This window comes from Canis lupus, chromosome X (genome assembly GCF_011100685.1).
Source record: "Canis lupus familiaris isolate Mischka breed German Shepherd chromosome X, alternate assembly UU_Cfam_GSD_1.0, whole genome shotgun sequence".
NCBI lineage: Eukaryota > Metazoa > Chordata > Mammalia > Carnivora > Canidae > Canis > Canis lupus.
Genome location: NC_049260.1, coordinates 49,779,950 through 49,795,638, shown reverse-complemented (window position 1 = coordinate 49,795,638; position 15,689 = coordinate 49,779,950). Strand labels below are relative to the sequence as shown.

Genomic DNA, 15,689 nt, shown 5'->3' with positions numbered 1-15,689 from the left:
AGTTATAAACCAAGAAATTAGTCAATCTAGAGAAATGGACGCATTTCTGGAGAACCACAAACTACCAAAACTGGAACTGGAAGAAATAGAAAACATGAACATGCTGATAACCAGGGAGGAAACTGAAGCAGTCATCAAAAACCTCCCAAGACACAAAAGTCCAGGGCCTGATGGCTTCCCAGCGGAATTCTATCAAACGTTTAAGAAGAAATCATACTTATTCTACTAAAGCTGTTCGAAAGATAGAGATGGAATGCTTCCAAACTCATTCTATGAGGCCAGCATCACCTTAATTCCAAAACCAGACAAGGACCCCACCAAAAAGGATAAATATAGACCTATTGGTGTAGACCAATAGACCTCTTCCTGATGAACACAGATGCAAAAATTCTCAACAAGGTACTAGCCAATAGGATCCAACAGTACATTAAGAAGATTATTCAAAAAGATAAACAAAACAAAAACAAAAACCAAACCAAAACAAAAACATAAAAAGAGATTATTCACCATGACCAAGTGGGATTTATCCCCGGGATGCAAGGCTGCTTCAACACTCGTAAAGCAATCCATGTGACATTCATGAGAGACACAGAGAGAGAGAGAGAGGCAGAGACACAGGCAGAAGGAGAAGCAGGCTCCATACAGGGAGCCCAACAACGTGGGATTCGATCCCTAGTCTTCAGGATCACACCCTGGGCTGAAGGCAGCACTAAACCACTGAGCCACTTGGGCTGCCTGTCCTGTTCTTTTCTATATGGAGTAAGGACATTAGATATTTTTGAAACCATTAGATATTTTTGAAACCATTATTTCTCTTATTTATTCGAGAAATATTTATTGAGCACCTATTATATGTCTGGTCATCATTCTATAAAACTCAATTTTACAGTGACCGCAGTTAACTTTTCTCTCATTACTCTACATCTAGTACAATGTTTCCACCATAACTGGTAATATGATCTATTTATCCAAAAGGACACCTTTGAAAAAAAATAACTTTACAAAAAATGAGGAAAGTAATGGTTTTACAATTCAGTGGAGAAAGATTGGGTATTTTTTAAGAGATGTGAAATAATTCTTTAAATATCTGGGGAAAACTTACACTAAATTTACTCCCATATCAAAGTTTATTTGTTAAAATTTAAAATGAAGAATAATAAAACACAAGAAAAAGCAAATGAACAAACCAGAGAGAGGTGAACAATATGAATATTTAATAGGTACTGAATCAAGTGAATAGTTGCTGAATCATTTGATGGGCTGCATGTTAACAGAATAAGCTTAAAACAATAAAATAATTCCTAAAAGGGAGAATAGGATCAATAAGAATCTTGACTCAACAATCAATGAGAAAGCATTAAAATATTAATGTCATTGAGCATGAAAAAAGAGTTTCACATGTAGTGCTGATGAAAATGAAAGTTCATACAATGTTTTTGGACAACTATTTGCAGATACACTTTCCTTTATGTAAGGGTTTATTTAGTTCTGATTAACCTTTACTCCTGGGATATTATGCCTGGCATCCCAACCAAAAGTGAAAGGGGCTTACCAGGGCTCTGGGCTCCAATTTCTGTATCCTTAGCTTCAACAAGTAGTCATAACGTCTTCTGAGCTCTAAGCCTTTTAGCAGTTCCTTCTAGAATGGATTAATTTCCCCAAGAGAAAAACATTCACCAAACTCACTGTTTCTCTCTTGAACCTCTTCTCCCCTATATCTTAGGTGGGTAATTATTTTCTCTATTCTTAGTTTTCAGTTGCCTTGGCAGTTTTAGTTTTTGCTATTTCATCCAGTTTCTGTTTCTTCAATGAATGTTTCTTGACTTACTGGTTCTTATCACTAAAATCCAAAGACCAATAGTTTATTATAAAATAGATGTGTTCAACCATGTATAATAGCTCTAAGCTGGAAATCACCCAAATGTCCATCAGCAGTAGACTGTATATGTTTTGGTATATTCATACAATGAGACTACAACCACATTTAACAACATGAATAAATCTTACAAGTATGTTGAAATGAAGACAACAAAAGGGCACACAGTTTTCTTTACAATTTATTTAAACTTCAAAAACAGTCAAACTAATCTATTGCCTTAGAAGTTAAAATAGCAGTTACTCTTGCAAAGGTATTTTCCAAACCTGATAACAATTCCCATTCCATCAGTAATTGATGAAAGAACACTTTTGTGGAGACATTTTTTGAATGAGTATATATGACAAGAAGGGTTCGTATAAATTCTGAGCAGCAAAATGTGTTGAATTGCAATATCATTTGGAATTGCAGCCTAGCATCCAATCACAGTTCTTCTGGTAATAGTGCCTTCATTTTCCTCTTTGGAACAACTTAAGTGTAAACTTCCAGAGCACTGAAATACCATTAGAGTGATTGTTTTAGGAGTAGGCACATAACCTAGTCAGAGACAATGAGGCACAATGGTATTTTGCAGTCTTCTGGATATGAGGTAGATGATCTTTTCCATTGGGCATAAGTGAACCTGAGAGGATATGAAGATCAAGTTGCTCTATTAATCATGTAAGCAGCACAGAGATCAGAGTCAAGATAAGCAAAAAAGGGAGATTGTTATCCTAGTGATCCCAAAGTTACTCTAAGCTAATCATGGTAATAGTCTTCCTGCAAGTGATTGATTTAGCATTTGGCATATGATCTAATCCTGGCCAATTAAATATAATAATATATCTTTTGCAGTGCTCTGAAAAAATTGTCTTTCCTCTTAAGAAACAAGAAATGATGTTTCCTTTTATTTTTTAGGATGCTGTTATTTATTTATTTATTTATTTATTTATTTATTTATTTATTTTACTTTCATTTTTTAAATAAATTTATTTTTTATTTGTGTTCAATTTGCCAACATATAGCATAACACTCAGTGCTCATCCCGTCAGTGCCCACCTCAGTGCCCGTCACCCAGTCACCCCCACCCCCCACCCACCTCCCCTTCTACCACCCCTAGTTCGTTTCCCAGAGTTAGGAGTCTTTCATGTTCTGTCTGCCTTTCTGATATTTCCCACTTATTTTTCTCCTTTCCCCTTTATTCCCTTTCACTATTTTTTATATTCCTCAAATGAATGAGACCATATAATGTTTGTTATATATAACTCTTGGAATCTCTGTAACCAGTTTGAGGGCAAAACTAGCATAATGAAGATAACAAAGGGGGAATGGGAATACTCTGAGCCCTTTGATCATTTGCTGCTGATAATACTGGAGTCCTACTTCTGACTCCAAATTATGAGATAGAAAAAAATATATTTATTTATTTTTTTAAAGATTTTGTTGAGAGACATGGAGAGAGAGAGAGGCAGAGACACAGGCAGAGGAAAAAGTAGGCTCCATGTAGGGAGCCCCACGTGGGACTCGATCCTGGGTCTCCAGGATCACGCTGAAGGTGGCGCTAAACCGCTGAGCCACCCGGACTGCCCTTGTGTCTCCATCATATATAAAAATACATACACAAAAACAGCAAGCTTGATATAAGATTAAGTAAAATTTGAAGATAGAAGTTAAAACTTAGGAAGCTACTAATGTCTAACTCAACTTATTTGTTGAGAGATTGCAATCGAATTTATTTACCTACAAAATTACAATGTATAAAATTCACATATGCAAATTGTAAATTTATATACATATCACTATCACCATATTTTTAAAATAATTTGAAAACTATTTTTCCAACAGAAGCAAAATAATTCAAAAACTATTTTTTTGTCAGCCCGAAGTTTAATAATCTCCACAAGTTTGAGTCATAAATTTTCTGGCATGACAAATATTGATACAGCCTTTTTTTTTTTTTACCCAAGCTTAAGTTTAAAATTCCCACCGTAAATAGTCCAAATTGAACCAGTCCAATTTATATATATAGGACAGCAAACAGAGATTGACATTTTAGAAAAGAAACTGAGTGTTGAAATACAGGTATTTAATTTTTTCATCATTAGTATTTTAAATTTTTCCTGAAAGCTTTTACTTAAATATAACTAATTCCTTATAATGACATTTCCTCTTTTTGGTGGATGGCAAAAAGCTCTTTGAAGTACGTTTTACTTGATATATATATATAATCAACTACATATTTTTAGACAGGATAGATATGTTATTCACTTTGCTTCTACTAAAAAGGCTAGGGAATATAAAGATCCGAAAGATTCTATGAACCTGTAACTAAAAATAAACACTTTTTCATGGAAGTAGGTAGTTTTGTAGTGTACATTACTGAATTATTTATCTAATCAAATCTTGGATGGCTTAGGTGATGAATTAGCATAACCAAAGTAATTGTTTAGGGTGGTACTACATTATTCTGTGAAATGTAGTTGCATTTTCCATTTAATATTATTACTTTTGTACTTTTTTGTCAAATATGTGAACTCTGACCCCTGTTCTGAGTTCATTGTAGTAAAATCCTCTCAAGGATAAAAAATATTAGAAAGTCCTAACAGAACAGTATAAAATATATAGGCCCTTCAGTAATTATGCTATAATTCCGTTGGAAAAAGCAATTGTATTACAGGCTCAATTTTCAGATACTTGCTTTACCTTTCTTAAAAAAAAAAGAAAACTATGCCTTTCAGCTAGGGTTTTTTGTTCTTGTATATATTCAAAAAGGACTAATATTTCCTGACATGGTTTTATTTTTGTTACTATATGTTGGCAAATAGAACTCCAATAAAAATATACAAAAAATAATTTTTTAAAAGTAATTTTTAGTCATCTCAACTTTTAACTTTGGCTTGATAATTGATAATACGTTTTAACTAGCCGCTATTTATATATATTACTGACATTTTTTTTCTTTGCATCATTTGGCATAAAGGAGTTGGACTTTTGTAGAATTAAATATATGCTGTTTTAATTCTCAAAGCCCACATTACACACAAAGGCATGGAGGATAAAATGTAAAGATAGTCAAGGAAGCCAATAAGCATATAGGCCACTTCTCATGATATGACTCCAATCACAGCCACCTATTTAGTATGGTTTTATAACACTGGTCCTGCATACATTTCGTATATCTTCCATGAACTCAACATCAGTGTTGTCCGTGGGATATCCAAGAAAACCATTGAGAATAATTTTAAAACTAAGGTTTGTCAGATACAATTGAGCTTTGGAGGATCACAAACCATTGTAACAGGTAAGATTTTTTTTCACCTCCCATACAAGGGATCAATTTTCTCTCTGTTTGGAAGCAATACCATTCTAGTTGAGAATGCTGGTCTAGGGATTGCAGGGTAAAACAAGAATATTGGATTGGATATCAACTGTAATAGGAAGCCTTTGGAGAGTCTTAAGTTTTAAATATAATTTCATTTACATGTTTAAAAGATCACTGCCAATTAATTGGAGAATTGAAGGAAAGGCAAGGAGACCTTAGTTCCCTACTCCCAATTTAATCAGGGGTAAGGACTTACCTTCTATTAATATATTAAAATACAAATATATTTGTATTAGTAGAATTATATACTATATATAATATGTATTATATATATCCAAGAAAACATAAATATAAACCTAAATAAACCTAAAATATTAATACATAATGTTAATAATTATAGGATTAATTATATAAGTCTATAATATCTACATAATCATGTTGTTATATATTAATATAATTATATACTTATTAATATATAATACTTATTCTACATATTATATACTATATATAATATAATACATGCATTATTGTATTAATAATTATATAATTATAGAATAATTATATTAATAAAATAATGCATTACATAATGCATATATTATATTATATATGTTATTATATTGTTAACTAATTATATGTTAATATATTATAGAATTTATATAATATAATAAATGTTTATGTTTTATATAATAAATTATATATTTATACATTATAAATGTATTAGTATATTATCTAAATATATAATATAAATATATGAATAAAATATAAAATAAAATATTTTAAATATTTTTAAAATTATTAAATAATAAGAAATTTAATGTGTTTTTAAAATCAATTTGAGAGGCTTCTGAGATAAACTGTGAACTGCCTATTTCATTCATTAAAGGAGCAACAGCAGATATTGAAGAATAGCCCTCTTAAAATGTGGGTATGACTTCTCTTGATTTCCCTATAATCCTCATATCTCCATCACCAAGGGAAAGAACTGTGCCACTGGTTGTCCAAAGGAGTGCCTAATTAACCCCTGACTTAAAGAGATTGAAGTGTGGATAGAGAAATACTTTTTCATTAAAATCACTTTAAAATGATAGCTAAAATATGACAGATCACCTATTTAATATATTGCTGAGCTTTAAAGAGTGTCAGGAAAATCCCCAGGGACCAACAATGAACAGAGAACAGAAAGCAGAAACAGTAAACACATGACCCGATGCTTTGGCAGGTTGGAGGGAAAAGGGCATTGCCTCCATAATTAAAAATTGTTATATATTAACAAGTATATAATTATATTAATATATAACAAATAACATGATTATGTTTTTTAAATATTTAATATTTTAAATATTATTCCCGTAAATTATAATCCATTGAAAATTATGTTCAGCATGTTGTACAATATGTTAACTGCACAAAGATAAGAAATTGTGGGCAAAATGTTTGAAAGGGTTCAAAATCTACAAACTTCCAATTATAAAATAAATTATGGGGATGTAGTATGCACAGTGTATTGCATTGCATATCTAAAAATTGCTAAGAGAGTAGATCTTAAAAGTTCTCATCGCAAGGAAAAAAATTGTAACTATGTGTGATCATTTCACAATATATACAAATATCAAATTACTAATTTGTATACCTGAAATTAATATAATGTGTCAGTGATGTACTTCAATAAGCATTTTTTTAAAAAGACAATTCATTTTCATTCTTCTACCAAGTCTATGTATAATAGTTGTCAAATAGGACCCTCATTCCCCTGGCCTCATATCTCCCAATGACTTCTTTAATTGGTGTTTGTTAGGAGTTGGACATGTAAGAAACCTTTTTTTTTAAAGATTTATTTTTATTTATTTATGATAGACAGAGAGAGAGAGAGAGAGAGAGAGAGAGAGAGAGAGAGAGAGGCAGAGGGAGAAGCAGGCTCCATGCCGGGAGCCCAATGCGGGACTCGATCCCGGGACTCCAGGATCGCGCCCTGGGCCAAAGGCAGGCGCTAAATCGCTGAGCCACCCAGGGATACCCTGTAAGAAACCTTTTGAGTTGTCTCTTGGATTTATCTTTTTTAGGCAGAAGATGTACTCCAATTTATACTCAAACACATAATAAGCTTTGCAGGCCATGGGCACCTGTCTATCAGAGAGGCCGCAGCTATCCAGTTCTGCCTGTGACTAGGTAAAGTATGAGGAAGTCCTTGTGGCCTCATGGCTAAACATCCAGCTTTTATCAATTATAAAGGAGATACTTTAACCTCCATTTGTGTAATTATTGTGCTTGTCCTCAAATGGTTACAAATTTACAAAAAGAAAAAGGATTTTATTTATCAGTATTCTGAAATATCAACCAAAACATTATGTTGAGCTGTGGCACAATTTTAATATGAGAGTGAAGGAATAACCTTTATGGGCATACCAGGACATTGCATCACTTCTCTAATATAATTACAGGAAATGGGTTATTAGGAAATGCATTGTCATCTCTAAGACAGGAAGACTATTGGGATTCCAAAGTGGTACTTTGCAATTGTTTCCAATAATGACCTAGGGGAAAGGGTTGGGAGACTCTGATCATATCTCTTTAACATTAATACATTAAAAAAAAACAAGACTGACTGTGTGATCCCATCACTAATAATAAATCACTAATACCATACCACCTCCATTTTAAACTTCTACTCAGAAAGGACAAGATCACTTGGGCCTGTGAAATAGGGAATGAGATGTGACCTAGGCAATGAACTTTGAATAATTCTATATAAGTATAGGTCTCTGTCCATTACTCAGACACAGTACTAGTTCAAGACCTGTCTAAATCCTGCCTGCTTTTGAACAGCCAATTATCCTATACTATCTATTAAATCCTATACTAGCTATTTTAAATCCATGACAAAATGTTTGGGTACCTGCTGCCCATTACCATGATAGCATCCTTTAGTTCTCACTTGTTTTCAACAGAAGAACTAGCAAGGAGGTAAAGCTGAGAATAAAAATTTACATAAGATTTTGTGGTCAGTTTCTCATTCTCCAGGAGGTCATTACATCAGCATCATACACACAACCTGAGGCAGTAAGAGCCCAAATGCTTCATTTATTGTTTCTCGAGATGTTATTTGACTCAAGGGTATCAGAAAATATGTAATCTTGTGTTGTCATGGACCCCACCTCTATTTCTCTTCAAACAGGTATCTTCTCTAAGAAAAAAATTATACAGGTTATGCTTCAAAATGTATCCAGAAAACTGTGTGGAGGTTCCTCAAAGAGTTAAAAATAGATCTGCCCTAAGACCCAGCAATTGCACTGCTGGGGATTTACCCCAAAGATACAGATGGAATGAAACGCCGGGACACCTGCACCCCGATGTTTCTAGCAGCAATGTCCACACTAGCCAAACTGTGAAAGGAGCCTCGGTGTCCATCGAAAGATGAATGGATAAAGGAGATGCGGTTTATGTATACAATGGAATATTACTCAGCCATTAGAAACCACAAATACCCACCATTTGCTTCGACGTGGATGGAACTGGAGGATATTATGCTGAGTGAAGTAAGTCAATTGGAGAAGGACAAACCTTATATGGTCTCATTCATTTGGGGAATATAAAAAATAGTGAAAAGGAATAAAGGGGAAAGGAGAAAAAATGAGTGGGAAATATCAGAGAGGATGACAGAACATGAGAGACTCCTAACTCTGGGAAATGACTAAGGGGTGGTGGAAAGGGAGCTGGGCGGGGGGTTGGGGTGAGTGGGTGATGGGCACTGAGGGGGGCACCTGACGGGATGAGCACTCGGTGTTTATGCTATTGTTGGCATATCGAACTCCAATAAAAAATATATACCAAAAAAAAAGAGGATCAGCAATTTAACTCTACATTCCTGAGACCCACATACAACAGGGTATACAGTAGACTACATTAGAGGAAAGGAAACCATTTTAATTAACCTAATATTTATAATGAGTAGTAAATATGCCTTTTTAAATGTTTTTTCTCTGGAAGGAGACATTAATATTTATTTGATTTCAGTTAAGCATCCCTGACCATTGCTACACAGAGAAATACTATCCCCTCTTACAAACATATTTGTTATTCACACTTCCTTCAAAGGAATGTAACACACAACCAAAATGATTTAGTGCCTTGCTTGCAAAACGTGCAGAAACATGAGAGATCAATACAGAATTGTCTTCCTATAAAGTAAAAAAGGACAAACTGCTCTAAATATGCCATCTTCAAACCCACTAGATAATGGCAACCTTATCTCCAACTGAATTCCCACCAACAGGGTATAGGATCTCCCACTTATTTATCTCGTTAACAACACATATTTTCAAACTTCATACAAATTGCTGATCTGATGCATATGAAATTCTTTATCATTTTAGTTTCCATTTCATTGTTTACTGGTGAGAAACAAAGTCAAGAAATAATTCCTAAGCACCTACTATATGCCAGATACTATTTTAATTGTTTGAGATATATAAATGAAAAAAAAAGGAAGGAAAACCACACATTATAGAGCTTATATTCTGACAAGGGCAAAAAACCCTTATTAATTAAGGAGATTATAGAGAATTTTGGGAGAGAACATATGTTATGGAAAAGAAAAAAATATGGGAAGCAGATTAAAATAAAGCATGTTGATTGACCATAGGATCTCCTATTTTGTGGTATGTTTGTTAATATTTTTCCCAAGTTCTCTAAGAACTGTTTGTTTTATTCTCATTTTATATATATTTTATTGATTCATTTTAACTATCAAAGTTTGCCCTAAACTTATTTTATTTCCATTTTGTATACAATGATTTTTGAAATTAGAAAAATTCATATCTTTATAAAATCACATTTATCAAATTTTTCAATATCTCTGGATTTCTGCTTTTAAGTAAACTTTTTCCCCACTTCTACAGGGGAGAATATATTTTCTTACAAATGATATTTTCTAAATTTAAGTATTAATTATTTTCCATTTGAAATTTGAGGGTAATATGTAATAACCAGATTAAAATTTACTTATTGGCAAACAGAAAACACATTAACCCTGAAACATTTGTTGATTCAAATGTTTTTTCCTCATTCACCTGATATGTCATCTCTGTTATGATTCAAGTTTCTATGTGAAAATTTATTTCTATGTCTCTACTCTGTTTCCTTGACATAGAAGACCTACCTTGTTCTTCTTTGAAGTCCAAACAGACAAGCCTTCAGAGTTGCAAGAGTGTTCCTGTTAAAATATGAGGGAAATCATGTCGTGCCTATGCTCAAAATACTCAAATGGCTCCCCATCACACTCAGCATAAAAACCAAATTCCATTCTAAGACTTGAAAGGTTCTAAGCTACCTCTCAGCTTCTGCCAGATCCCCATCACCTCTCTGAACTCACTTCCTGATAGCCTATACCTTGCTCACTTGGCTCTAGCCATGCTGGTATCCTCAGTGTTCCTTGAGCATGTCAGGCTTACTCTTGCCTTGCTGTCCCTCTACCTGGCATGCTCCTTCCCTGGAGAGCCACAGGGCCCATCTTCTCTCTACCTTCAGGTCTTTACTACTCAAAAGCCATGGTCTCAGTGAGGCCCTCCCTGGACTCTATCTATCCAATTTCAGCCTCCCACCTAGAATTCCAATCCCACATCATTTGCTTTATTTTTCCTTTCTTAACACTTATCCCTTTGAGAATACTTTACATTTCACCTACTGTGTCTTGGCTACTGTCTGTCTCCCACACTAAAATTAAAGCTCCACCATTGTTTTATCTGTTTATTTGGTTCATTACCATATCACCAGTACCCGTGCCTGAAGATTGCCTGGCAGAGAGCCCACCTAAAGTAAGTATTTGTGGGATAAAGATAAAGCAAATGAGTCAAAAAGCAAATGGGGTCAGCTTAAGCCAAAAGTAGAGCTAGGCAGTTTCCCCTGGGTCTAGCCCCAAAGCTACAAATGCAAATGCCTTCAGGGGACAACTGGGAATTGTATTAGAGTGAATCAGGCCAGCTGGGGACAGGCTAGTTTGAGAGAGCATTCAGTCTAAAATGGGCTGAGCTCTTCCTCAGACCCAGCTGCTTGTATCCTTGTTGGAATGTGGGCCCTAATCCTCGGTTTGGTTTGGTTTGGTTTGGTTTGGTTTGAGGTGGGCCAGAAATATGGATTTTTGTAATGTGAAATCTCCCAAGTGTTTAAGTATCTGATTTTAAAATAGAAAACAATAAAAGCACCGGGATCAAACAAAACATGGCAGCTGGCTGAAATCGGCCCATGGGTGGCCTGCAGGTGTTTTGCTAGACTAAATTTTCTGGTATATGAAAGAAAGAAAATGAATCCCTGCAAGGTGGGTTTGCCTTGTGTAATACTTCAGGCAAACAGTTTCAGGCCATGTTGTGCGAAGAGAATGAACTGGAATTACCACCTTTTTTGGGACTTCTGAAAGCTCCCTGCCAACAGCTACCCTCCTCACCCCACTGTGTATGGAGTTAGGGAAGCCTGGGCAGTGGGGTCACCTTAACTCTTCCTTTGAGGGCGGGGGTATATTTTAGTGAAGTGTGAAGTGGGGAGACCAGAGAGGGTCTTGAAGGGACCTTCCACAGCAGGACTGGGTAAGGGCAAGGAGGAGAAAAAGAGGACTTAGGCCCATGTGTTGGGGCACCGTATCTTTGAGGGACTTTATTGGGGTTATTGCACCCTCTCCCCACCAATGACTGTCCCTCTAGGTGGCATCATACAGTTGAAGGAGTTAGCCGACTGCCCCATGCCATCCATCTCACCTGGAAACAGAGTTGCACAAACTTCCATCACAGCTTCTCTGTGTGCTGGACTGGCCAGGATGTACCTGTGAAGGGTTGGTAGCTGCCAGATTTGTTGGGGGGATAGCCTGAATGGGGCTTCTGGAGGCAGCAGACCTCCATTCAGTGAAGCACTGGGTGGAGCCACCTGTGGTTTCAGGCAGCTGCTGAAAGAAGCATGGACTGCCTAGTACTCCCCATGTCCTGGAGAGAAACGTTAGGCTCAATCCTCTGATGCCCCTCCTCTATAGTGAGGCAAAGCACAGTCCAGTAGGAGAAAGAACAGCGAGGGGACTCCTGTACCTGTGTTCAGCAAGGTTCCATTTGTTTGGATAAAATATTTTCCAAATGCAAGGTGGCACATCTCTTAAGTCCTGAGCAGCCCCATGACCCAGTCTCCATAAGAACTATTTATCCAGTGTAAGGTAAATGAACCAAGACCTTCAGGTCCAAGATTTACTGTACCTGGGTCCTCTGGGAAAAGTGAGGAGGCTACTCACAGCCCCCTGCTCATGGGGTGTCAGGTCAGAGTGTTTAGGCTGAGCTTGGGGCTCTACTCAGCAGGTGCGGCATGAGCTCCCTGAAGTAAGAAAAGCCTTTTAGGTATACGGTTGGCCCTGCTTAACTCTTGAGTCATCCCTGTCAAAATGCCATTCTAGGGAACTTTCACTCCATTTGGTTCTCTGACAGCTGTCACATCCTTTCTGCACAGAGCCAGGGAGGAAAATATGGATACTGCCAGAAGTCCAACTTTTTCCTGGGCCTTCCCATTTCTCACGGGTCCCACTCCCCACACCTCCTTTTCTGTGTTCTCACTTCCTCTGTCAGTCTTTCTCCTTGGAATTCTTTCTTCCTCAGTGTTCCTCCCTTTCTGTCTCCTTACTCACGCATAGACCCTCCCTTTGAGTATCCTTTGCCCTCTCTCTTTGTGTCCCTCTCCACTCAAGGTATTCTGTCTGCTTTCCTCTAAGCCCTCGAAGCCCAAGATCTCATTCTCCCTCTGTTATTCTCCACCCCTTCTCAGTTGGGTGCCTCTCTCTTAGGTCATCCCTCCCTCAGAAGAGCCTCTCCATTTTGGGCCCTGCCCCCCCTCTTCCTTAAGGAGTCACCTTCCCTACTCCCTCTCCCCATGGCCCATCTCTAGTTCCTTCTCCTCCCCCCTCTCTAGACAGACCGGCTAAGTCCTATTCCATTTTTAGATGACTGATTATGATACTAGCTGAACTTTATTCACAGCCTGCATTTACAGCTGTCCCTTCCTTTCATGCCCCATCCACCAAACACACCCAATCTTTTCAACATGACAAAGTCCTTACACGCAGCATGTCATATCCACATAAATTTGTATTTTTTGGAACAAAACAACAGTTACGCTGGCAAAGATGTTGAATTAACAGGGACCCTTAAGCTTTCAATACACTGAAAAGCAACATTATTTTGCATGTCCACAAAGTATACATTTGTTTTCACAAATGTGGCAAGGTTTACCCTGACAGTTAGGACTTTTTCACCAAATCATAGACATAGATATGGAAATCATCATCAAACTTGATGAAATACACAGAGGGTTTGGCTTCCACTTGGTGAATGACCATGCCAATCCGTTTGGAGCCATCTTCTTTGGTATATTCCACATGTTTACCTATGAGGCCATCTACAACTCCTCCTGGCTCCCTCTCTGCTGGAGGAGACTCACTGGACTCTGGCATGATACGGAGGTCTCCTTCTTTGTAATCATCTAGAAGCTGGTACATGTACAAGACAGGATCTTTCTCATAGGTAATATAAAACCAGGCTTTCATGATAGGTGCTTGGGCTAAGACCATTCCCCTCCATTCATCCTTAGAACCGTGCTCACCCTCAAACATATGTTCCACAGCTTTACCAATTATGGTGTTTGCAAGGTTTGCATCACTGACTTGAGATGATGCCACCCTGTCGGAAAGAATTTTAAGAGACAAAACTCTTTCATCTCTGTGAAGTTCCAGTCCATAGACACAGTCAATTCCATCATATTTCACCAGATAAAGAGAGGGATTTATAGGCACCTGATCCAGAACGGTTCCTTTCCACTGGGTGATGGGCTCGTCACCTTCCTTCCATCCATGTGAAATTCTGCAGCCCACGATGTTCCTGCGGGACTGGGAGGAAGGTCTGCCCCTCTGTTTCTTTTGGGAGGCTTTTTTCTTCGTCATGTTTGCCGACCCAGTGGCCCGGCCCACAGCTGCCCTGGTTTGCTGCCCTTCGGCCTCTGGTGCGTTGGGGGTCTTCATGCCTGCAGGGGGAGGAGAGAAGACAAGAGAGAAACACTCAATATGATATAAGGTGAAGTTCTCCCAACTGCGACGTGTCTGTGTACCCAGCGCCAGAACCTAAATTTTCCCCATGGACCTGGCAGCAGTGCTGGAAATCCTGGCTGCGTGCCTGCCAAGTGCTCTCCCTCCTAGGTTCCTTTAGGCTGTGGGGAAGGGCGGCAGCGGCAGTGGTGCTGGCTGGGGTTAGGAACTCTGCAGGAGGCAGCAGGCTACCTCCTTGTTCAGAGCCCACTGCCTCCATCACCCGCCACGGGCGCCCACTCTCAATCCCCTGCAAAGCGCCTATCCTTCACCGCCTTTGACCCGCACGCACTCACTGTCGTGGACGCCCCAGCCTGCTGCCCATACGCCCCTTGTCTACCCGCTTTCCTGGCATCCAGCGCCCTCGCTTCCCCAGGCTCACCTTCAATTTCTTGCCTGGCTCCTAACGCCACCCTCCTTTCCTATTTCCCATCGCACTCCCCCACTCCAGCCTCAGCCGGCGCTTGCCCCCACCCCTTATCTCCCGCAGGAGCCCATCCCATCCCCCTTCTCCATCCTGGAGCCCACCAATGGCCTTGCCCTGCCTGGTGTCCACCGCCCCGGATCCCGGGCCTCACGTGCCCGAATCGGACACCTAGCTGCTGCCTCCGCGGTGAGCTTGTGTCGAAGGAGGATCAGCGGGAGACGAGCCGGGTGTTTGCACAGGCTGGGAGGGAAGGATCCGTAGGCGGGGAGCGCGTCTAGGAGGGTGGCGGGGTAGGCGAGGAGGATGGCGGCGGTATCCCCAGCTCTGAGCTTCGCGGGCCCCCCGCCTCCCTGTCGGCGGCGGCCCCTCTGCCACATCGGGCTCCCACCAGCTGCCGCCGTCGCCGCAGTCTCCTCCCTCTTCCCGTAGCGCAGCTTCCTGCCAGGAGTGAGGCCTCCCCTTCCTGCCAAAGACTGCTTGTTACTTCCCTCCCCCAACTCTTAAGCCCACTACCTTTGGCTAGGGAGTTGCACTTGTTCTCAGGTTTCGGGCGGTTTCCTAAAGGAGTCCCGGAGCCCTTAGCTACCCGCCCTTTCCTGATTACCCCTTCTCTCCCCTCCCTGTTTCTGGTCCTTTTTAGTTCCTGTGCTCACCACCAACTCCACCCTCTCAGTGCCCCTTGCCCCATTTGTTTTCCTCTTCCAGGATTTAGTGTTTTCTTCGTTCCAGGACCCCTATGTACTTATTCTTTATACATAGATCTGCTTTTTAAATAATTCACAAGGATGTCGTGGGAACAGAGAAATATGTTAGTTCTCAGTCTGCCATCTTTACCTGGCCTCTGTAATTTTTTTTTTCTGACTGCTTATTCCTGAATTTACTTCTTAGAGAATTTTCTTTTTCTTTTCATTCTTTCTTTCTCTTCCTTTTTTCTTTTTTCTTTCTTCTTTTACCATATTGCAAATGAATTTTTTGCACGATGTTAACA

General features: G+C 38.8%; 1 protein-coding gene across 6 annotated transcripts; it reads right to left on the bottom strand.

The window, feature by feature from the left end:
• Positions 1-1,191: 1,191 nt before the first annotated feature.
• Positions 1,192-15,171, bottom strand: LOC119868446 (spindlin-2). 6 transcript variants are annotated; one of them, XM_038587574.1, is made up of 5 exons: positions 14,820-15,171; positions 13,987-14,213; positions 11,921-11,985; positions 10,333-10,386; positions 1,192-2,498 (listed from the first exon to the last, which is right to left on the bottom strand). In XM_038587574.1, the coding sequence occupies exons 1-5, from the start codon at positions 15,076-15,078 to the stop codon at positions 2,414-2,416; spliced, it is 690 nt and encodes a 229-aa protein (XP_038443502.1). In that variant the 5' UTR covers positions 15,079-15,171; the 3' UTR covers positions 1,192-2,413. The 6 variants fall into 6 exon arrangements, with proteins under 6 accessions (XP_038443502.1, XP_038443497.1, XP_038443498.1 ...); XM_038587569.1 differs by lacking the exons at positions 1,192-2,498; positions 10,333-10,386; positions 11,921-11,985 and having other exon boundaries at positions 13,265-14,213; positions 14,820-15,142; XM_038587570.1 differs by lacking the exons at positions 1,192-2,498; positions 10,333-10,386; positions 11,921-11,985 and having other exon boundaries at positions 13,265-14,213; positions 14,803-15,031.
• Between the last annotated feature and the right edge of the window lie 518 nt (positions 15,172-15,689).

Coding starts and splice junctions, on each gene's coding strand:
- LOC119868446 (XM_038587569.1), bottom strand. CDS start 15,078: ATGTGGCAGAGGGGCCGCCGCCGACAGGGAGGCGGGGGGCCCGCGAAG. Junction 14,214..14,819: donor TCCGGGGCGGTGGACACCAG/GCAGGGCAAGGC, acceptor CTCCCCCTGCAG/GCATGAAGACCCCCAACGCA.